The 21,228-nt window shown below is 40.3% G+C and overlaps 3 protein-coding genes and 1 long non-coding RNA gene across 7 annotated transcripts in view; 2 read left to right on the top strand and 2 right to left on the bottom strand.

Annotated features, from left to right (window-relative positions):
• The window catches only part of FUNDC2 (FUN14 domain containing 2), a 28,865-nt gene extending 23,787 nt beyond the window's left edge, over window positions 1–5,078 (top strand). Inside the window, exons 4-5 of the mRNA XM_011963209.1 lie at window positions 1,621–1,752; window positions 4,570–5,078. Of these exons, the coding sequence (XP_011818599.1) occupies window positions 1,621–1,752; window positions 4,570–4,647 (210 nt within the window). The 3' untranslated portion in view covers window positions 4,648–5,078. The remainder of the gene's footprint in view (window positions 1–1,620; window positions 1,753–4,569) is intronic.
• Window positions 5,079–5,951: 873 nt separating this feature from the next.
• On the top strand, window positions 5,952–7,219 carry LOC105527021. The gene is made up of 2 exons (XR_001004180.1): window positions 5,952–6,470; window positions 6,779–7,219. It is a non-coding gene; the product is annotated as an uncharacterized LOC105527021 (long non-coding RNA).
• A 4,604-nt stretch (window positions 7,220–11,823) lies between these two features.
• On the bottom strand, window positions 11,824–21,228 carry CMC4 (C-x(9)-C motif containing 4). 3 transcript variants are annotated; one of them, XM_011963198.1, is made up of 3 exons: window positions 20,788–21,228; window positions 14,047–14,114; window positions 11,824–12,195 (listed from the first exon to the last, which is right to left on the bottom strand). In XM_011963198.1, exons 2-3 carry the CDS (start codon window positions 14,102–14,104, stop codon window positions 12,047–12,049), a joined length of 207 nt encoding a protein of 68 aa, XP_011818588.1. In that variant the 5' UTR covers window positions 14,105–14,114; window positions 20,788–21,228; the 3' UTR covers window positions 11,824–12,046. The 3 variants fall into 3 exon arrangements, with proteins under 3 accessions (XP_011818588.1, XP_011818589.1, XP_011818591.1); XM_011963199.1 differs by lacking the exon at window positions 20,788–21,228 and adding an exon at window positions 15,574–15,577; XM_011963201.1 differs by lacking the exon at window positions 20,788–21,228 and adding an exon at window positions 15,025–15,028.
• MTCP1 (mature T-cell proliferation 1) overlaps window positions 14,259–21,228 on the bottom strand; it is an 81,957-nt gene continuing 74,987 nt past the window's right edge. Inside the window, exons 1-5 of one of the 2 annotated variants that reach the window (XM_011963202.1) lie at window positions 20,788–21,228; window positions 15,994–16,145; window positions 15,707–15,877; window positions 15,574–15,625; window positions 14,259–15,487 (exon numbers count right to left, since the gene is read on the bottom strand). In XM_011963202.1, the coding sequence (XP_011818592.1) occupies window positions 15,578–15,625; window positions 15,707–15,877; window positions 15,994–16,098 (324 nt within the window). In that variant the 5' untranslated portion in view covers window positions 16,099–16,145; window positions 20,788–21,228 and the 3' untranslated portion in view covers window positions 14,259–15,487; window positions 15,574–15,577. The remainder of the gene's footprint in view (window positions 15,488–15,573; window positions 15,626–15,706; window positions 15,878–15,993; window positions 16,146–20,787) is intronic. The other variant, XM_011963203.1, reaches the window with a different exon arrangement.

Here is a 21,228-nt window from a genome sequence, read left to right as displayed (position 1 = left end):
GTTCTCAGTATACAGATCCTGTATGTTTTATTTGATTTGTACCCAATATTTAATTATTTTTTGCACCTATTGTTGTAAATCATTTAAACATTTTTCATTTCCAGTTCAAATTCAATTGCTAGCATATAGAAATTCAGTTGGTTTTGTGTGAATTTGTTTTTTGTTGAAGTCTATGAAAGAGGAAAAACAAATTTGTATCCTGTGGCCCTGCTAAACTCACTTTTTTAGTCTAGGAGTTTTTGGTTTTTTGTTCCCCTCTATTCCTCTTTCTCTGAGAGTTTCATCATGAATTTGTGTTGAATTTCGTCAGATGTTTCTTGAGTCCTGCCTTGAGGTTTGGTTTTCTGGTCTTTTCCAATCTGCATGTTGCTGTTTTTATGTAAGAGTCTTCAAATAGCTAGTCCATGTATTCTCTCAATTTAATAGCAGGATTTTGTGGGATAAACAGAGTAAATGAACCAGAGCCTTCTTTTAGATACAAATGTTGATACTCAACTATGTGGTTGCTATAAGTAATTTGTTCTTTTTAGTACTAAGTAATATTCTATTGTGTAAACATGATACAATTTGTTTATCCATTCATGTGTTGATAGACTTTTGTGAATTTCTAATTATAAACTCATAAGTAGAGCTACTATGGCTTGATTAGTTGTGAGGCTGAACTTTTTCCTTTTCGTGGACACTTTCCTCTGTGAATTGCCCTTACCCATTTTTAAAGTGAATTTTCTTTCTTACTGATCTCTATAAGAAGTTCACTTTTTTTGAGTCTTAATGTTTTGTTTATGATACACATCACAAGTATTTTCTCTAGTCTGTTTGGGTGACTGGTGGTGCCATTAGCTAAAATAGGGACTAGAGGAAGAGCAACAATGCAGGAGGAGACTCTAGCAAAGTGATGACTTTTAGTTTCAGATATTTTGAGATATCCAGGTAGATATGACTTGCCAAAAATTTGGTAGAGAGAAGTGATATTGATAGGGCATTGATTGCTCGGCTATAGTCATTCTGTTCATTCCTTGGATGATATTAATCCATCATCAAAAAGTTACATGCTTGAATCAGATTTACACTGAGTTTTAGTGTTTCTGCCTGCTGTTTTTTATCAAGGGAAATAGGTATATGCTGTAGGTGTCTTTGGATGTGCTTCTCTTAATACCCCTTTATATGAAGTTGCTCATGAGAAATCTCTGTGGGGCCGGATGCTGTATTTCTTCCTGTTAAGCAACAGTAATTACTGCCTGAATGCTTTACTCTGTTCACATTGTCAGGAAACTGACACTCATGGGCACATTGTCAGGGTCATTCTCTGGAAACATTTGTATTGGCTGTAAGGTCCATCTCTTCACCCTACATCTTGATCCCCCACCTTGATTTTCATCTTACATAACTCTTTGTAAAAGGGTTGTAACAGTATAAATAAAAGAATTGCCAGTAGTTATTTCTAGTACCAGGCATATGGCTTCACATATTGGGGAGATGCTAAGTAGATATCATCATGATACAAACAATCAAATGGCAGATGTCTCCAAAAATGGAAAGTCAGAGGGTTTCGAGAGTCTGACGAAAAGAAATAACAAATCTGTTTCTCATTTCTTGTTGTCATTATTGTTGATGCTGTAGCTTGCAAACCATACTGGGTACATCAAAGTTGACTGGCAACGAGTGGAGAAGGACATGAAGAAAGCCAAAGAGCAGCTGAAGATCCGTAAGAGCAATCAGATACCTACTGAGGTCAGGAGCAAAGCTGAGGAGGTGAGACTCGCATTGTTCATGTGTAGTGTGTGAACAGTGCAGACAATTTTGTGTGTACAAAAACAAGGCTTAACTCTATTGCACCATATCTCAGTGATGGACAGGGCTTAAGCATTACAAAGAACTTAGAGTAATGAGACAAAACTAACTTGGAATATCATCACTTCAGAGCATTTTTAAAAGCTGGATAATTAAAGTGTTTGGTGACCTTTGTCTGTGCACATTTGTGGAGTGATTATCCCTTTAACCAGTTCTTGTAGGAATGTAGGGCAGCATAGTAGGTAGGAAGGATATATGGCCAGTATGATTATTTTGAGTCCCATTTTGTCCCCATACACACGTATCTCTGAAACATTTATACTCTGCTTGTTCTGCATATAACTAGTGGAAATGTCACAAGTATTCACCTCCACTGTATATCATGAAAATAGCTATAGATGATATGTTAAATAAGTGGATGTGGCTGTGTTGCAATAAAACTTTATCTAAAAAGAGGTTCATATTGGATTTGGCCCATGGGCTGTAGTTTGCTAACCCCTGATCTTGTTCATTAAAGCCAAGTTAGATTATAACCTGGCACTGTAGGGACAGGAGAAGTTCTTACTTTTTAAAAGGATATTTTTTGCTGCTTCGTTATTACCTTTAGAAATATGTCAGATGTTCCAAATAAATAAGTACACTGAACTGGGGAGAAATAAGCAAGGATCAGGGTGTCAAGAAGATAGCTGGTACTTTCTATAGCCTGGAGTGATGAGAGATTCTCCCATTATCTCACTCTAGCCTCACAGGAAAAACAGACAGATTGAGTGCAGGGGAGAAGAAATACCCTGTGTGTGCCTCAGGCTTCTCATGTTGTGAGTGGCTCTTCATCCTGGTGATTAGCAAGTAGCTGGTCAAAGCTGGTGCCTTTACCCAGAGTGGGAGGGTGGCAGAGGTGGGTATCAACAGGAGCCCAGAGCCCAGATGGTTCCTCTTTCCTTTCTTCCTTCTGTCTCTCCTCAGAGTTATGAAAGTTATACTTTATTTCATGAAAACTTTATTATTCAAATGTTTATAAAAATAATACATGGCTGGGCACAGTGACTCACCACAGGGAGTAAAAAAAATTTTTTAAGAGAGGTCTCACTCTGTCACCCAGGCTGGAGTGCAGTGGCACAGTCATGGCTCACTGTAGCGTCAACCAAGCGATCCTCTGACCTCAGCCTTCTGAGTAGCTGGGTCTATAGGTGTGTACCACCACACCCGGTGAAGTTTTAAATTTTTCGGAGAGACAGGGTCTCCCTGTGTTGTCCTGGCTGGTCTCAAACTTCTGGGCTCAAGCAGTATTCCCACCTCGGCCTCCCAAAGTGCTGGCATTACAGGTGTGAGCCACAGCGCCGTGCTGAAAACTTCTAAAATAATACTGGAAGTGTATATAATAAAAAGTATAAAGTTAATATTTGATTAGAACCAACTGTTGACTCACAGAGGGAGTTTGTTATAAAGTAACCAGATGATTTGGAATTTCACAAATTTGTGTGTTCCTGTTCCTGGCCTGGCACTGTCACAGGCCCTGGGGATGTAGTGGCTGGTTTTCTTACTCAGAGAGCTGGTGGTCTGATTTGAGAAATAGGATGAAGATTTAGTTCAGTATTTAGCAACAAGATGACTTCAGTGAGAACAGCTTAGTGGGGTTGAAAGCCAAATTAGCAAGTTGAAGAAAGAGTAGTAAAAATAATAAACTAAACCAATTTTTTCAGGAAGTTGTATGATTTTTTTCTTTACCCCAATGGCAGATGACAAAAGTGCTTCATTTAAGGAAATGTAGAGGCCCAGGAGAGTTGGGGGAGGAGTGGAAATGAGGCAGGAAGACATAGGCATAGTTGGAGTAAGGGCTTACTGGAGGTTTAGGAGACAGTGGTCCTAGGAGGATGGGGTGGTAGTGTGAAAAATGTTAGGGGAATGTCAGGGTGTGAGTAGCTTAGGTGGTTTGGAGATGAAGTCACTGTATTTGAGTTCAAGAAATGATCAGGCCAGGATGTTGGATGTCTTGTTCATATGAACACTTTCTAAGGTGGTGATCATACTTAGGAGAAAGAGGAAGTCTGAGCCAGTTACCAAAATTGTCTCTGAATTTGGAAGGGTGGGGAGTGGTCAGGAGATTGGTAGAGGACAGACTAAGGAGCCATAAAGAGTGTCTGAATGTATGCACTGAGTCTCAGCTGACTTTCCAGAAGGGTAGAGGGGAGGTGGGAAGTTTTGGGAACTTAAGGAAATAAGAACCTCACCTGTTAATCATCTTAGATGTGGTGAAGTGTGAGAATGAGAATTTATAGCATCTACCTGGGAGCAGGTTTCAGAGGGGAATGCATGGATGGAGAGATTTAGGGGAGAGACTTCAGGAAATGAGAAGCCTCTATTGAAGGGTAGATGCCAAAGAGGATGGAAGGGGAAAAATTGGAAACAGAATTGCCTCTGTAACCAGTTTATTTAGTGCAGCTTTACTCTTTCCCCATAACTGTCCCCTGAACTCTCCTTCTTTGTCCTTGATTCAAAGAGCCATTGTCTCCACCTCCTGATGTGCATCCTCCTTCCTATCAGGCTCCCTCTAGTCTTATTCTCCCCACGCCAGCCAGCAGTCATTTTCATATATAGGTCTATTTAATTATTATTAAATAGACTATTAATGTAAGTCCATTGCCCTTTGGGTAAAGTACAAACTACGTAACCGGTGAGGGGATTGACATTGTTAAGATTGGCATAGGTATAATAGAGATGATTCTTAATATTATTAACATCCTTAGCAAAACAACCCATTGTACTATCTTCTGTTTTCAGGTGGTGTCATTTGTGAAGAAGAATGTTCTAGTGACTGGGGGATTTTTCGGAGGCTTTCTGCTTGGCATGGCATCCTAAGGAAGATGACCTCATGTTCATTGTTCCTGTTTTTTTCCAGCCAGCAGCCTCTACACTCCATCGTAGGACATCGAGTCCCTCCTCCTCTTCTCCTTCCTCCCTGCCATGGCAAATCCGAGTGGCTTCTAAAAGCGTCTGCTGGTACAAGTTAATGTGGCATCATGAGCCTGATGGTGGCAGAAGAGACAATAGTCCTTAGCTCTCCTCCCAGTACACCCCCTACTTGGTCAGTCTGTAGGTCAACAAGAAAGTTCCTTTACCCCCATGCAAGACACTTATGAGAACACGTTGCAAGATGGCTGACTGTGGAGGATGAGTGGATCCTGAAAGGTTGTCCCGAACTGTTGATTTGGAAAAGAAATAAGCACATAGATAACCTTATTGCGTGCTGCATGGAAAGGAACTGAATACATTTGCCTTTAAGCATGAAAGATTTTGGTATCTTGGTGTCTACTTTCTTTTTTAGTTGGCTTTACATTACAGAAAGAGCTATTTAAATGTGTTATAATTATGCCGACAAAATTGGCAGCATAATTATTGTAATTGAAAAATCTGATATTGTCCAGGAATGTTTTCTACCATACAGGATAATGTATCTCATGGCTGTTTCCAAAGGGTTTATTTATTGTAAAACAAATGATTTAGGTGGGAAAGGGAAGATCTTGGATTTTTATTTCGTAGAAAAGGTTTTAAGCTTTGAAATGTGAATGAAGTATTCTTATTCAAACATTAGGGGTGGCCATAACTCCTCTGTGCCACTTCTTTTTTTTTTTTTTTTTTTAGCTAGTTAGTTTGAAATACAACATTTAAACCAGAATTTTAAAGAAGTAGCTTTCCAGGGATTCCGAATTAAGAAAGATACATATTGTATCTTTATATGTATCTTTCTTGTGATACATGTGAAATAAATTTCCGTCAAGTGTAATCTACCATCTCATGATGACCACAACCCCTAGAATTATTCTTTAAAAGCTTACACACGCACACACACACATGCGCACACACACAGAATCTTAGCATATTTTGCTGTAGTGGCATGTTACCATGTCTACAGTCCCAACCAGAATATCAATCAGCTTTCAGAGGGTAAGACTTCTGTCTTCACCATTATACTCACAGGGCTTAGCACTTAATAGGTGCTGAGTATTTGTGGAATATATGAATAATGACTTTATAGACAGAAAACGCACTATTAAAGGTTAGTTTTACTCAGAATTAATCATTAATCTTGGAGATGATCTCTTGTGAAATATGAGTGTGTTTCTAAGGCCATACATTTAAAAATGTTTGCATTTTAACCCGTCTTGAGAATGATGTATTGAATTTGAAAATCAAAACTACCAGTGGATGTGTGGAACTTTACAGAAATCACCTATTTGCGTTTTTCTCCTTACATTTAAGGAAACATAAGCCATTTTGTTTGCAATATGTATGAATCATCTCAAAACCATAATGGTATGAGCCTCTTTGCTGCGTATTTTTCTATAAGAACTTATTTTTTTTCACTTTTTATTATGGATGCTTTCAGGAATATATAAAAGTAGAGAATATAGTACAATAATCCCCCCATGTATCTCTCACCTACAACAAAATTATAGCTACGCTCGTTTTTACCAATTATTGTGAAACAAATATCAAAATGTCATTTGATCATATTTCAGTATGTATCTCTAAAAGGTAAAAATTATTTCTAAAAATCATAAATATAGTACCTCATCATATCAAACATTAACAGTAATTACATAATATCCAAAATCTGATCAGTGTTCAAAATTTCCTCAAGTATTTTACATTTAGTTTGTTTCAATCAAAATTCATGCAAGGTGGCCGGGCGTGGTGGCTCAAGTCTGTAATCCCAGCACTTTGGAAGGCCGAGACGGGTAGATCACAAGGTCAGGAGATCGAGACCATCCAGGCTAACACGGTGAAACCCCGTCTCTACTAAAAATACAAAAAACTAGCCGGGCGAGGTGGCGGGCACCTGTAGTTGCAGCTACTCGGGAGGCTGAGGCAGGAGAATGGCGTGAACCCGAGAGGCGGAGCTTGCAGTGAGCCGAGATCGCACCACTGCACTCCAGCCTGGGCGACAGAGTGAGACTCCGTCTCAAAAAAAAAAAAAAATTCATGCAAGGTTCACGTTGTATTTGCATGATTTGAATAAGTCTCTTAACCTTACATATCCTCCTAAATTTTTGTTTGCTATATATTTATATCTATATATATTGATATGGATATATGTAGTGACACTGAGTCATCTGTTTCCTGCTTCCCCACACTCTGCCTCTCCTGACATCTGGGTCTCTGGGTTATGCCATATATGGTGATAGTGACTGCAGCCACTTTAGCTGTGTGACTTACCCACAGCTATGGGATGGTAACAGCAAAGCTAACCAAAATGCTCTGTGCCCCTTTGGGTTGCATGTGGGGAGACTGGCCACCCAGTGCCTCTCCAGTGGGGTAGGGGTTGTCTTTTGGTGCATCTGTTTTTCCTGTGATTATTGGTGAGTACAGCAAAGATTAGCAGGTGGTTCTAAATTACCTTGAGTAGGTTGTAATAGTCTGGCCTCAGACTCTTATCCTGATTGTCTGAATTAAGATCTGTAGGTAGGTCTCTCCTGAAGTTTTTTCCCAGCTGGTTGTCTCTAGGACTGTGAGGGTCATGGTTGAGGTCAGTATTGCAGGTTGGCCTCATCCTGCTAGTATGAGAATGGCTGTGAGTTCTGCCCACTGTGTGAGGCCACGGCGACCACTTGGGATTGTACAGAACTGGCATGGAGGTTGAACATGCACAGCTGCACACCTTGTTTTCAGTTTAGCTGAACCATCAGTGAAGTAGGCTCAGGCATTTAGGGGTACCTGTGAATCAAGGCCCTATTGTCCCAGCATCTTTGTTTCAGGTGGTGAAGTGGGAGTTAAGGTTTTCCCCAAAAGAACAGCTACCACTCCTCCATGGAAAACCGAGATGATTCAAGGACCAGGCAGCTCCACCTTTCAATGCACTATTTTCATTTGACTGGAGAGGCCTGCTGAGCTAGGCACGTATTTTCTCCAGTAGCAGAGTCCAATAACGTTCTGGACTTCCTAATTACCGGTGGCGGGGCAGAAGTTTTTCCTTGGGAAGAGCCTTGTCGCTGTGTATGGTCCAGAGAAACTTGACTTGGAATGTGTTCGGAGTTTCATCGCCCCCTTGTGGAGGCGACGTGGTAACACCGCACTCAAGGCTTCCAAGTTGTCAACCAATAGGATGGCAGCAGGGACCCCTTCTGTCCCCTTCCTGGCTACTGTGGGTCCACCCTGCGTCCTCGCCACTTTGAGCCACCCTTTGACCCAGCGTCTCTCCCGCAGTGGGACCTGGTGGGATGGGGACTTGGAGCATGCTACAGGAGAGGTAGAATGTTTGAGTCTCTTCTTCCCAAGGTTCTCCCCAGAGTTGTAGAGCAGAGACAGATCCAGGGGCACTTTCTGGCAGCTGCCTGCTCGGGCTCAACAGATGGAGTCCAATGTTTCAGTCTCCCCCAAGGATGTCTATCCTCATTGCTGACACGGGAGCTGGGTCGGGGGAGGGATGTGGTGGTGGGGACCCTTGCCTGAGCAGCCCATTGTCGTGTTACTGCCATTGTGATAATCTATTAGCATGACTCTCCTCCCAAATGGCTGCCTGTTTGCTGCCATCTCCTGCCATTCAGCCTCCAGATATTCATTAACAGGACAGTGGGGTTCTTGACTCCCCCACCACTGGGATGACAGTCCTTGCTACTGGATCTGGGCAGTTACTGTCTCCTCATGGATGCTGGCAGAAGACGATTCAAGTTGGAGGACCAGATTCTACAAGGAATGAACTCTTGCATAATTCTAGCCAACATGCTCTTGGGGTGGGTGCTTCTGGTTTTGGAAAGCAGAGTTACTGTGTAGTTAACTACTGTAAGAATAGTCTCTCCATCATTCTTTTGTTTCATGGTTGCCAGAAAGATGGGCATAACTAATGGTTGGGCTCTTATTTGGAACCTCTACTTTTGTACAGTTTGGGAATCTGCTTGAAAAAAATGGTACACTGATAGATTTGAAATTTCTGAGTATCATCAGTGTTTCATGATGATGTCAATTTCTTCTCAGAGGGAAGCTCACAGCCAGTTTTGGACCCCAGATAAAAATTTGACTGCTGCCCTCTGCTCCCTCCACCAAATTATCAGCTTCATTTCTCTGTCATGAAATTCAGTATGATTTCTCGGAAATCAGGCCCAGAACTAAAATACATTTTCTGCCCAATTCTCTAAGAGGTCACACTAACATTTGAGTAATTGGGCAGAAAACCTATTTTAGTTCTGAGCCTGATTTTTCTAAAGTCATATGGTGTAGCTTATATTTCTGATGCTTCTATTCTTTTTAAGGGTCATGAATCTTAATACTTCTTTTTAAAAAGAAAACAGTGTTGCACTTTTTCACATTTGTATAAAGCTTTAAAGTCAGCTTATTGACTTGTCAAAACTGTCTTTTTAAATTTTAAAATGGTAAGAAATGACATTATTGAGAGCAGTGGTTTTCATCCTTGCTTGCACTTGGCAATCACCTGTGAAATTTTAAAAACTACTAATGCCTGGCTCTCATCCTACAGATTCTGATTTCACTGGTCTGGGGTGCTGTTCAGACATCCTGAGGTTTTAAAGTGTCTTAGCTTTTTCTAATGAGCAGCTGAGACTGAGAACCACTGAAGTACAGAGTTGGAAGCTGGTGCTGAAAAAATGAAGAGTTTTGCTTAACAGGGCTTTAAGGCCTTTTATATTAAGTGCCATACAACTTCAGATGCCTTCTGAATACTGAACACAAGTGTAATATTATAGTTCATTAAATGTCTTAGGAATCGTGTGGAGTGAATGCAAGGAAAGGAGTTGTTGCACTGTGGCAAACTGGAAGAGCAAGGGCTTTTTCTAGCTAAAAGGTCAGTCACTAACCAAGTGATTAAACGTAGCATCACTAATAGCCAACTTAACAGGGTTGTCTTTTTTGGGGGGGGGGCGGTTTCTAAACTGGGAGATCATAGTTTTCACCTTCCTAGAGTTCTTTCCTTAAGACTGACATTCAGTGTTAATGTTGGTCCCTAGCAATAAGAAGCACTCAGTAAATGTTAAGCCTTTTATAATGGCTATTTTATTTTTTGTATATCATAATAGTAGCTAAGAATAATAAGAGTTAAATTAATGTCTTCAAATAGATTTGTTGACTTAAACTGAGACAATCCTTTAAAGGAAAGAACTGATTTGAACCTTTCAAAACTGAAAGAAAGTAGTATACTGATACAGTTTGGATCCACTGAGTCTCATGTTGAACTGTGTTCCCTAATGGAGGTGGATCCTGGTGACAGGTGATTGGATCATGGGGGCGGGTTTCTCATGGATGGTTTAGCACCATCCCCTCTTGGTACTTTACTCATGATAGTGAGTTCTCATGAGATCTGGTCATTTAAAAGTGTGTGGCACTTCACCCCTCACTCTCTCTTGCTCCTGCTTTGGCCATGTGGAGTGCTCACTCCCCTTTTGCCTTCTGCCATGACTGTTTTCTTGCACTTGCATCCCCAGAAGCCCATCAGATACCAGTGCCATGCTTCCTGTACAGCCCATGGAACTGTGAGCCAACTAAACCTCTTCTTTATAAATTATCCAGTCTCAGGCATTTTTTGTAGCAATGCAACAATGGACTAATACATATACTTTAGCGTAAAAACATTTAAAAGAGTCTGAAACTGGAGTAGTTAACTCAGTAAAAATAAGCAATAAAACATAGAAAAACAATCTATTTGATCATGCAGTGATTCCTAAAGTAAATCCTAGTACCACTATCAACTGATAATTTTAAATGTAATTTAGATTTGTAGATGGTGTAACATTAAAGTTGTATAATGTTTTATTGTTTTATTATTAACACAAGACTTCATTTAAATTTCATGGGGATTTAGCTCTGTTACTCTGGTTTGTGAACCAAACGTCTCTAAGGCAGCATTTTTCTAAGTCTCTCTGGAGAGCATTCACACACAGAGATGCAAAACAGGTTCACTTAGGCTTTTTGAAAGCTCTAGCATTCCCCAAACTTACCTGAACACAGAAGCCTTTTTTTTCTTCTGGTTACAGCAGTTCCTAGAAACACTCTGAGGAATGCTGCTTTAAAGAAAACAGTTGGTCTCAAATAATCATGGTATTTTAACATCAGGAACCTAGCAGAAATTGTTCCTGCTTTTAGTCATCTTTTTCTTTTTTAGAGGACGGACTTTGGTGGTTCAAGCATCCACTTGAGGAAAGCAAATGGCCTGTTGCATGTTGCCTCCTCCTACTTCATAAAGTGACTGACAACTGTCAATAGGCTTCATTCAGCAGCTTTGTATTAATATTGTTTGGATCCTCTGTAACAGGTTTTTATTATTACGATATAAAGAATAGATAAACCAACTAAGTTTGAATTATCTTGATGCCTACCTGACTTCCAATGAAAATTTTTTCTTCAGTTCCTTCATGATAAATTAAGGATCATTAAACATTACAAGCATCATTTCTATGCCTTTCTTACCACTGACTGAATGAATATTAAGCACTCTGGTTAGTCGCTGGGGTGGGGATGCAAAAGCAGAAAGAAATGCTCTTACTGGCATCTGGAAAGACACTTTTTGCTCTGTATTTTTGGAAGTGCAAAAGGTAATGAGTTAGTTTAAAGGAAACTTTGAATTAATTTAGCATGTAATCTATAAAAGGTATCAACATTGGCTCACACCTGTAATCCCAGCACTTTGGGAGGCTGAGGTGGGCAGATCATGAGGTCAGGAGTTCAAGACCAGCCTGACCAACATGGTGAAACCCCATCTACTAAAAACACAAAAATTAGCCAGGCGTGGTGGCGCATGCCTATAATCCCAGCTACTCGGGAGGCTGAGGCAGGAGAATGGCTTGAACCCGGTAGGCAGAGGTTGCGGTGGGCTGAGATCGCACCATTGCACTCTAGCCTGGGTGAGAGTGAGACTCCATCTCAAGAAAAAAAAGGCATCAAAATTGTGATGCTGGAAGTGAGTCCTTTCACCTAACATACCTCACAGGACTTAAGTTTGATGAATGGCACTAGTGGTCTGAACTTCAAGAGAATTCATTAATACCCTATATCTAATAGTCTTAAAATACATTTAGTACAAAACCAAACTTTTTCTCTTAAACAGGTTTATTTTAGCAGCTCAGTATATTACATTCTACATATTTGTCTTTTAATGTGTTTATATTTCTGCCTGTTCTGCATAGATGGCATATTCATTAACTTTTATAACTGACTTTTTCATTTGCTATTTGCTGCTACCTGACCTGAAGAAAGTCAGGAGGATAAAAAAAATTCATTTGGTGGAAACATGGAGCAGCACTTCAGCAGAACTTTACTTTGATGCAGACTTCAGTGTTAGGTTTTCTTCCTCTTCTTTTTCAAATCCTGAACAGACGACAGATCTTCCCTTGGGATACTGGGCACAACACTTACGCAGTTCTTGGATGACAGCCTGACACTTTGATTCCATGTAGTTGTTGGCTGGAAAACATACAGGCAGAGTCTATCATGATCTCATAGGACTAAGGTACAGGGAAGTTTAGATCAGTGCTTCCCACCCCTTTTCACTTTCAGTACCTATGGAACTGGAAGAAAGAAGATATACCAAAATCCACTGAATTCTTTCAAATTTAGAGACCTGTCGACAGGTTCATTAGGAAGAAAAGTATGATTTACAAAGTGGTTGAAAGTAATTTTAATATATAATTTCCTTCAAGGTTGAGTTGATAGCACACATGCACCTTTTTCCAGGACATTGGTTTTTAACATCATTATTATTACTGGTCACTAATTTGATGAATTAGGAAAATGCACATAAACCACACATTATTTTGCATACAGTTTAAGCTGATTGTTGGACCTCCCCTACTAAGGTTGTGCATCAGGAATTGGCAAACTGCAGCCTTAGGGTCAAATTCAGCCTGTTTTTACAGCTGGGAGCTAAGAATGGATTTTAGATTTTTAAAGGGTTGTAAACATACAACACATACACAATATATACAACAAAGGCCTTTGGCCTCCAAAGCCTAAAATATTACTTGTTTGGCCTTTTTCATAAAACATTTATAGATCCCTACCATACATAAACACTAAGTTAAGGAGGACCTGACCTAAAGGCTCTAGGTCAGCTGAAGTTAATGAGTCCCCCAGTACTAAAATGGGGTACATAGTAGTTAGCTCAGGATAGGAAAGACAATTCTGATTAGAAAGGCAGTATAGCAGGGTGGGTAACAGTCCAGATTTGGAGCTAGACCAAGGGTGGGGTTGTGAGATGTTCAAATTGTCACCATACCTCTTACTAGCTATGTGACCCTGGTCAAATTACATAACTTCTGTGTCTGTTTTCCCCTTTATGAAATGGGGGTCATAGTAGCATCTACCTCATGGATGAAAAGCTTAATATGTATAATGTCCTTATAACGGTGCTTGTCATCTAGTGAGTGCTTAATGCTAACTCTTAGTCTTTTCAGTTCTCAATCCTCCCACACTGTGCCAAGGGGGTGTCACCAGCTCTTTTTAACTTATTCTTTCCCTTAGCCATGGGTTATTTCAAACAAGGTAAGGATTTATTTGGGAGAAGGAATTCAATGCAAAAAACTTTTTCCTTTTCCTTAAAGTTGGAGTGAAGAAAAGTTTAACTAAAATGGCATTATTATACATCCAGATTTTTAATCTAAAAGATTTTATAAAATATTGCTTACATCAAAAAATGAAAAGTCCAAGAATGAAAGCTAAAAGTCCAAGGAAATACACAAAGGATTTCTTTGGTGGTGAATCTTTGGGGGAACTCTGAACATTTTTCCTTCATACCTTTCTATATTTTCATGACCGTCCATCTCTACCTATTACTTTACTAGTGGGGAAAACTTACTAAAAAATTTTCAAATTCAGATAGCCTTATAGCTTTTTCTATTTGCTCTTCTGGCAATAATCATTCACTGATTAGAAAACTAAAATCCTCCAACATTTGGTAAAACTTAGTAGTTGGACAAATGGACAAATCACCTCAAATATGCTTTAGTTGAGATTCACTTCTGCCTTTAAGAGTTAGCTGATGGCTTTGGCAGCCTGAATTCCAATTGTTATTTCAACCCCACCTCTTCCAGATTGCTTTTAAAAAGTGAATTGTCAGCTGCAGTGAAGTATAACCAACCAATTTAAAACTAGCCTTTTAGTAAAAACAAACAACAAAAAAACCCTTTTGCTTAGCTCAGTAATTCTCAACTCTGGCTGTGCATTAAAATCTTAAAAAAGAGTTAATACAGATAAAAGAATAATTTATAGTTAGTTCACAGTGGAAAAATATTTTTAAAGCATTTTACAATATATTACCTTGTAAACATTTCTGTATCTCACAGGCTTGCTTCTGGCACGGATCCTTCTGCGGCATATCCAGAAAACTAAAACAAGAAAAATGATTTTTATTTTCCTTTTTTTCCATAAAGACTTTAAAGCCCCTCTACGTGGAATTTTCTTCTGAGACAAGCAGTATGCCCTTACAATTGCTGGAAAATAATTACACTAAAAATACTCTTCCCAAACACAGGATGAATCAACTGTATTTTTATAATATCCATTTCATTAGGCTTGGAAGATATAAATAGCTTTACATGGAAGAAAAAAACCTTGAATTCAATCAACTCTTTTTGAATACTGTAAACCAACGTTAGGCTAGAGGAGCCGACGGCGCAGCCTGGCTCTATCATTCGCAGAAGAAACCCTTGATAAATGATTAAACTCCTTGAGCTTTTTTTATTACTCATATATAAAATGGGAATCATACCTACCTCAAAGCATTGACAGGAGGATTAAATGTGATAAAGTATATAAGGTACATACAATAGTGCCTGGAAGGCAGAAAGGACTCAATACATGGTAGCTATTATTCCCAAGACTTTTTTTTTTAAAGTAAAACCTTACTTTTAATGTATATAAACTGTTATGACTACTTTAACTCAGGAAATTTTTTACAAGTAGTAAATGTTTTCCTAGGAATCAGCAATATTTGGTGTTATTACTTCCTGAGAAAGGTGCCAGTTAAGCAGCTAAAATGGTTTTTCTTGAAGTTCTTATAGAAACCAGCTTGTTTAAAATATCTGTAATCAGAGAATGAATTTAAGAGCCCACAATTTTGATCAGCAACTTCCAGTAATTTGAAGACACGATTTCAGATAGAAAAAAAGGCCCAGAAGCCTTTGTAGCTAATTTCATCAATGCATATCTCTTTTCAGAGCCCTCTAAATACTCAGTAGATCCAAATTAGGTCAGTACTGGGATGGGAAACACTGGAGCAAAACCTAGGATATTTACAGGATGGGAGAAGGAAAGGCAGGTGAATTGCTGCAGGGCAAATAAGCGACAAATAGATGTTGATGCTGCTAGGAGCTGCTCTCTTCTCTCTAAATCAGTACCAAGTCCTTGGTGATCAGGGCATCTGTTCTGTAGAAGGTGCTGACTTTTGTGGGATTCATCAGATCCCAGGTCCAGCCGATGATGTCCATTAAGGGTTCTATGGCAATTTCCAAAGGAGTCAATTTCAAGTTACGGATCCTGACTAAGTGCTTTTGTTGACTTGCTTTCTGCCTACGTAACCTCTCTCTGCAGTTTCACTTGCAGTATTCTTCATGACCCTTCCTAAACTTCTGTTTCTTGAGCAGTTTTTCAACCCACTCCCTCCCCCCAGGCCCAAGGGTGGGTGCACTGCAGTAGTGGATGAAGTGATTGCCAAATACTGAACAGAACAAAGGAGCATATCTTCGTAGAATCCCAGCACCTGGAAAAAAAAATCATTAAAATCACCACAACTGAATAGAGCCAAAACAAAGAGGGGGAGGACGGAGGAGAAATAGAAATACATACCAGGTTAGTCATCAGGCAAAAGCTTAAGCAACAGCTCCTGTACTCCCCTGACCTGTCAGAAAAAGAAAAATTTATGGAGTACTCTGTTACGAGAGTCCCAATACAATGGAAAATAATTAAGCAACATGTGTACCATTAAATGATGCTGTATCTGCCACAAGCGAGAGTTGTTATCCATGTAGCGCTCCTCCGGGTAGAGTTGCCACATGAGAGGTAGCTGGGAGGTAAGAAGGTGACTTGGCCTAGCTGCGTCACCTAAGGGAACCTGAATTTGCTGGACTCGTGCCCTTAGGAAACTCGTCTCCTAATGGAAAGGAACGATCAAAAATAAAACCAAAGACTTCAGAATATTGAGACTGGAATAGAAACCAAGTTACTTGAAAGCAAAATCAAAGAAATAAGCAAAATGTAAACAGTTACCTCTTCCACGACGGCCACCCACGTGCGCTGGTATTCGTCGCGGTAGATACCCTCTTGGTGAACCCAGAGGTGATCGGGTGGAGCCCCCACATCCTCTCCTGCCATTCTGGGCTTTGGGTTCCAATTCTAGCCCTGCTTTTCTCCACCTAAGCCTGCAGCACCCGCGCACAGGACACAGGTGTGACTTTTTGGGTTTGAATGAACTCACCAGTAAGCAAGGTGATCTGGTAGTAGCAACCACTAACCAGAACCAAACCTCATATATGTCTATTTGCACAACCTAAATAGAACCAAGGACATCTGAAGCTTTCTGCAAGACAACTGAAGTGACACTCAGGCAGAGCCTCAGGTAGTGCTGCTGACTGCAAAGCGCTCAAGAATTTGGCTAGGTGAGGAGTTCTGTGGAAATGTAGGACTAGCACTACAGGAAGCGGGGCAGTGGTCTCACACGTACTGCATTCACAAGCGGTGTCTGGCAAAATGTAGTTAGCAATAGAATATGCAAAGAGCGTGCCTAAGGACACACTTATTTTGGCAGGAAGGCAGTATAACAGATACATGCATGCCATATTCCCCAGGTAAAAGCCACTTCCAAGCAGTTTCCATTTTAAAAGGTAAGATTCTGAAGGACATATATGCATGGCTTTCAGAGTTGAAATTGAAAGTTTGTTTTAAGGGCAACGGATCTATTTATCAGTGTACTAAGAAAGTTTACAAATAGCGGATGGGCATTTCTAGAAGGGGATTTTCTTGTTAGGAAAAGTAAGCTAGCTTCATGGAATTTCTGAGCTGCAAGAGATTTTGGGGATCACAGTGATTTGGAGCTGAGTGAGTGCAAATGAAAGTCATCCATCTAGGTCCTTGTTTTATTTTAATAATTCTCAGGATATTACAGGAGCCCATTTTTCCATAGAGGACTAGGTTTAAATTTTGACTTCCCAAGCCAGAAGACCAGAAGCACATTTGAGAGGTGTAAAGGAAGCATACCTCCTGAAGCATTTGAGGGGTAGGGTAAACTCTCTCTATAATGATCCTCTGCCCAAGCCCCAGATCTCATTTTAGGACCTCACAATAACTTGATGTGCATTTGCATGAGTGAATCTTCTAGACCTTACTCACAGCATTATAGCGCAGTTGTACTGTATTTCTACCTTTGGCCAGAGTATAGATATGGCATTGGGGGAGCTGCCCCACAAAACAAAGACCTCCTATTCTCATTAGGTGGGAAAGAAAATGCAGCGTGGGAGGGTGGTTGTTAGAGTCCTCAAAGTGAGACTGTCAAGAGCAACCAGATGCTTCACCCATTATACCCTGAGTGCATCTGACTCTGAGCCTGGTGCAAGCTCCTGTCTTAGTTTTCATACATATGTGCTCTCTCATTTCAAACTCGTCTAAACTTCCTCCTTAACCAAATCCTGATTTCTCTCAATGGCAACACCACCATTCCTGATCCTGCAGACTCAAAACTTTTGAGTTATCTTGGATTTCTTCCTCTTATTCAGTTGCTACATCCTATATGTCACCAATTCCAGCAGGCACTACAACTACCACTGCAGTTGAGACCAACTTTCCCCAAATACCAGGCTCATTTCTAGCTCCATACCCTTGCTCTTCCTTTCCATTTGCCTAAAATGCCTCCCTGGGCCTCTCTGCCTATCTTAAGTGCTATTACAGCAGAGTCCAGGTGCCTGCCTCCTCTATGAAAACTTTAGAAAATTCTTGCTTCTTTTGACTACTGTAACATTTATATTTAAACAAAACCACCTTACACATTTGCTTTGCTTATTTCGCAAGCCCTGTCTTCCCGAAAGCACAGTACTGTATACTGCCCAGTAGCAGGAATGACACAGTTCTGGGCACCCCAAGTCTCAGACACTGGTCAAGCAATGTTTCTGTGAACAGGTGTATATGTATGGTGGGTAGGGAAGGGAAACAAAGGAACGCCACAGTGGTTGTCATGATTGGCTACGTATACGTGGGTAGAGATTGATTCTCTAGGCATAAGCCTCTGGCTATACATAATTTTTTTCCAAAGCCCCCCCCCCCTTTTTTCCCATTTGCAGATACAGTTGTTTTGCCTCTCCTCCTTCCCAGAGCTTTGGAAAAGAGAAATACAAATAAAAACCTGGTAAATACTAATGTCAAAATAAAATATATTAAATTCGGATTTCAAGCACAAAAGACTTAAATGTGGCCAATAACTGTTTTAAAAAAGTGGAAACCATGTGTTAAGGGTTTCAGGACCATCTCAGCTTCATAGATAAATCCTAGCAACAACCAACATGTTGACATTTAAATTTGTTTTGAATGGAAAACAAAATTGCATTGGTTATACTGACATTAAAAGGAAATAATGCCAGTGGAATAGAGGGCAAAGAGACTGGAGATGATGGTCTGAGTTACTGAGTCACTACAAAGAGGCCTATGAGTCACTACAAAATATTCTCAGAAGAAAGGCAGTGTGATGTGCTGCTGTGACCCGAAGGTCAACATGCTGGGCATCAGTGGGATGAGCCTGGGAACCACCTCTCAGCACAGTATCCTGGATTTGTGTGTGCTACCATTCAGAGGGCATGCAGGCCCAGAGAAAGACAACTGCAGTGATCAAGGGACAGAGAAGTCACCATATGAGCACGAACAAAATCCTCAGCACAGAAATGCAAAGGCTGAGGGAGAGGGATTCAGATCAAAGCCTATAAAATCACAGGTTTTATGAGTGGAAAAATGTGATTCTTAGAAAACTTGCTCCCAACATTTTCCTTGGTCAAATAAGTTTGGGAATCTTGGAGAGTCATAAAGCACATTAGTGTAGTAACTGTTCTGGCAAGTTATGCAGTAAAGAAACTTTATGTTAACATTTCCCAAATTTATTTGACTAGAGAACATTTTATTTGCACATGATACTTGTTTACAAAATTCAGGACTTCTCGAACTAAGACGAATCTTTTAAAACCTCAACATAGACTTAGGTACAAGTGCAATACAATACATGGAATATAAACTTGTGCAACTCAACTCAAGGAATACTGCCAGCTGCAAATACAAATGAGTTCCAAAAATGTTTAGATAACTGCATAACTTTATCATCCACTAGAAGAGATTGTCCCCATGAGGGTCACCTTGATTTCGGGGCCAGAGAGCACACTGGCCAAGACAGACAATTTCTTAGTAAGGCATTTTGTAAATTAGGTTTTAAATGGGTGACATACAAGATAGAAGGGCTCTTAGGCAGTAATCTAAGTAAAACTATCATTTTTCCTTTACAGAATAAATTCTTTTGTGTCTTTTTAAAATAAGTATAGTTTGCTTTAATTGCCAGGTTGATGAACAGTTTTTAAACATTGATCAGTTGAATACACTTATTTTATTAGAAGTCAATTAATAAACTCGTCCAATTACAATGAGTGAAATTACCAAGAACACAGGCCCAGGCCTGTGTATGAGTCCTGAGTCTGTCACTTACTAGCTTTGTGACCTTGGACAAGTTAACGTCTCTGCACCTCAGTTTCCTGAGGTGTAAAATGAGAATTAAAGAACATATTAATCACGATAGTCTTTATTTAGCATTCCTATATGTTTACATATATTGACTCATTTAATTTTCACAATCTTCATAGGGCGCTATGAGGTGGGCAGTATTATTATCATCCCCACTTAAAGGTGAGGAAAAGTAAGGCACAGAGAAGTTAGGTAACTTGCTCAAGGTCACACAATGGGGAAGTTGTTGAGCTTGACTTCAACTGGGGCAGTTTACATGTACCAGGCATATAAATGCTTAGTATGTAGCATATAATAAGCTTGCCATAAATGTTAATAATTTTGTTCTACTCCAATTAAATGCCTGGAGCTGTAAAAGGCAGCCATGAGCATTAGAAAAGTTAGTGAACCTCATTCTGGAATATGAGATTGACTACCGCCGATAACAAACAAAAGGTATTTTTCTTCTTGAAAGTGCCTAAAGGCACTATATCCCATCACCAAATATTAATATCATAATAATAAGAACAGCTGTTCCTGCTCCATCAGGACGGGGCATACTAGCCACAAACAGTAACTGAAAATAACATATGATATAAAATTGAAACAAGAGAAAATTTAGACAGGTCCAATGTAACTGCACACGAAAATTTTCCAACCTTCATCATGATCAAATTAATTATAGAAAGATGTGCCATGTGATCCTTACAGATCGTTAGGTAAAAACGGTGGCTGCTGGCGTGCACATTACAGATCGTTGCACTGGATGGGGACCCTATGTGTGGGGAGACTTGGGTTGGAACTGACTTGGGAGAAAAGAGCAAAGCATCAACACTTGAAGTAGCACCTTGGGAATGTTCCCTTTCCAGTACTGCCATACCTGCCTGGCTTCAAAACTACACAAAGTAGAAAACCAAATCAAAGACACGAACACGGACGGGCTGTGGAGGCGGCACGGCATATATTGTGCTTTGATTTAGAATCGCTTCCAAAATCCACGTGTGATTCCTAGACTTGTGAGTTGGAAGATCTGTACTTTTATCCTTGGCACGTTTGACAAACCTCGAAATAAAATTACTTTTACATATATTTTCACTGTCTGATATCATCGAGACAAGGAGACCCGAGGAAACTTGCATTCTGGATACCTAATGTGATACATCCGAACTTGAATAAAAACTGAAGTTCTCCATTTCCCCTTCCCTGTATCCAACAAATAGCTACCTAAAAGCCTTTGTAGAAAGTAGCAGCAGCCAAGCTTAAGAGTGATACTTTTTCAGATACAGTATAACACTGTTTCTGCAAAAGGTTACTCACATGAATATAATGTTTCTTGGGCTAATTAATCCGCCTTGAGAACAGCTAGGCTAAAACTTCCAGGTCTCCCACCCTGGGCCACTCAAGCCAGGATCGCGACGTGAGCCCGGGGTGAGCCGAGGGGCATCCCGGGCCGAGGTCACTCGAACCGAAGTTATGAGGCGCGGGCCGGCAACCGGAAGTGGTCCAGGGAGAGTTGTACGAGATTCGGGGGCTGTGACTTGGAAATAAAACAAAATAAAATAAAACCTTAACTGTTTTGGGACTGACTTTCAAAAGAGCGTCCCCCTGGCTCAAGAGGCCGGCGTTCGCGGAGATGTCGTCTTAAAGGGCTGTCCCCCAAGCGTGTAGGCCGCGCACGGGTCTCCTTAGCGGGCGGGCAAAATGGGCGCCGGTACTCGGGAGGCGCCTGCCCAGGCGCCCGGGCGCGGCTCACAGAGT

Source organism: Colobus angolensis, unplaced genomic scaffold (assembly GCF_000951035.1).
Source record: "Colobus angolensis palliatus isolate OR3802 unplaced genomic scaffold, Cang.pa_1.0 Scaffold601, whole genome shotgun sequence".
NCBI lineage: Eukaryota > Metazoa > Chordata > Mammalia > Primates > Cercopithecidae > Colobus > Colobus angolensis.
Note: the sequence above shows the minus strand (reverse complement) of the source record. Positions and strands in the feature narration are given on the sequence as shown.

Excerpts from the sequence above, each read along its gene's own strand:
- CMC4 (XM_011963198.1), bottom strand. The coding sequence starts at position 14,104 with ATGCCGCAGAAGGATCCGTGCCAGAAGCAAGCCTGTGAGATACAGAAA. Across the intron at positions 12,196-14,046 it reads GATACAGAAATGTTTACAAG|CCAACAACTACATGGAATCA; the intron begins GTAATATATTGT and ends TATGTTTTCCAG.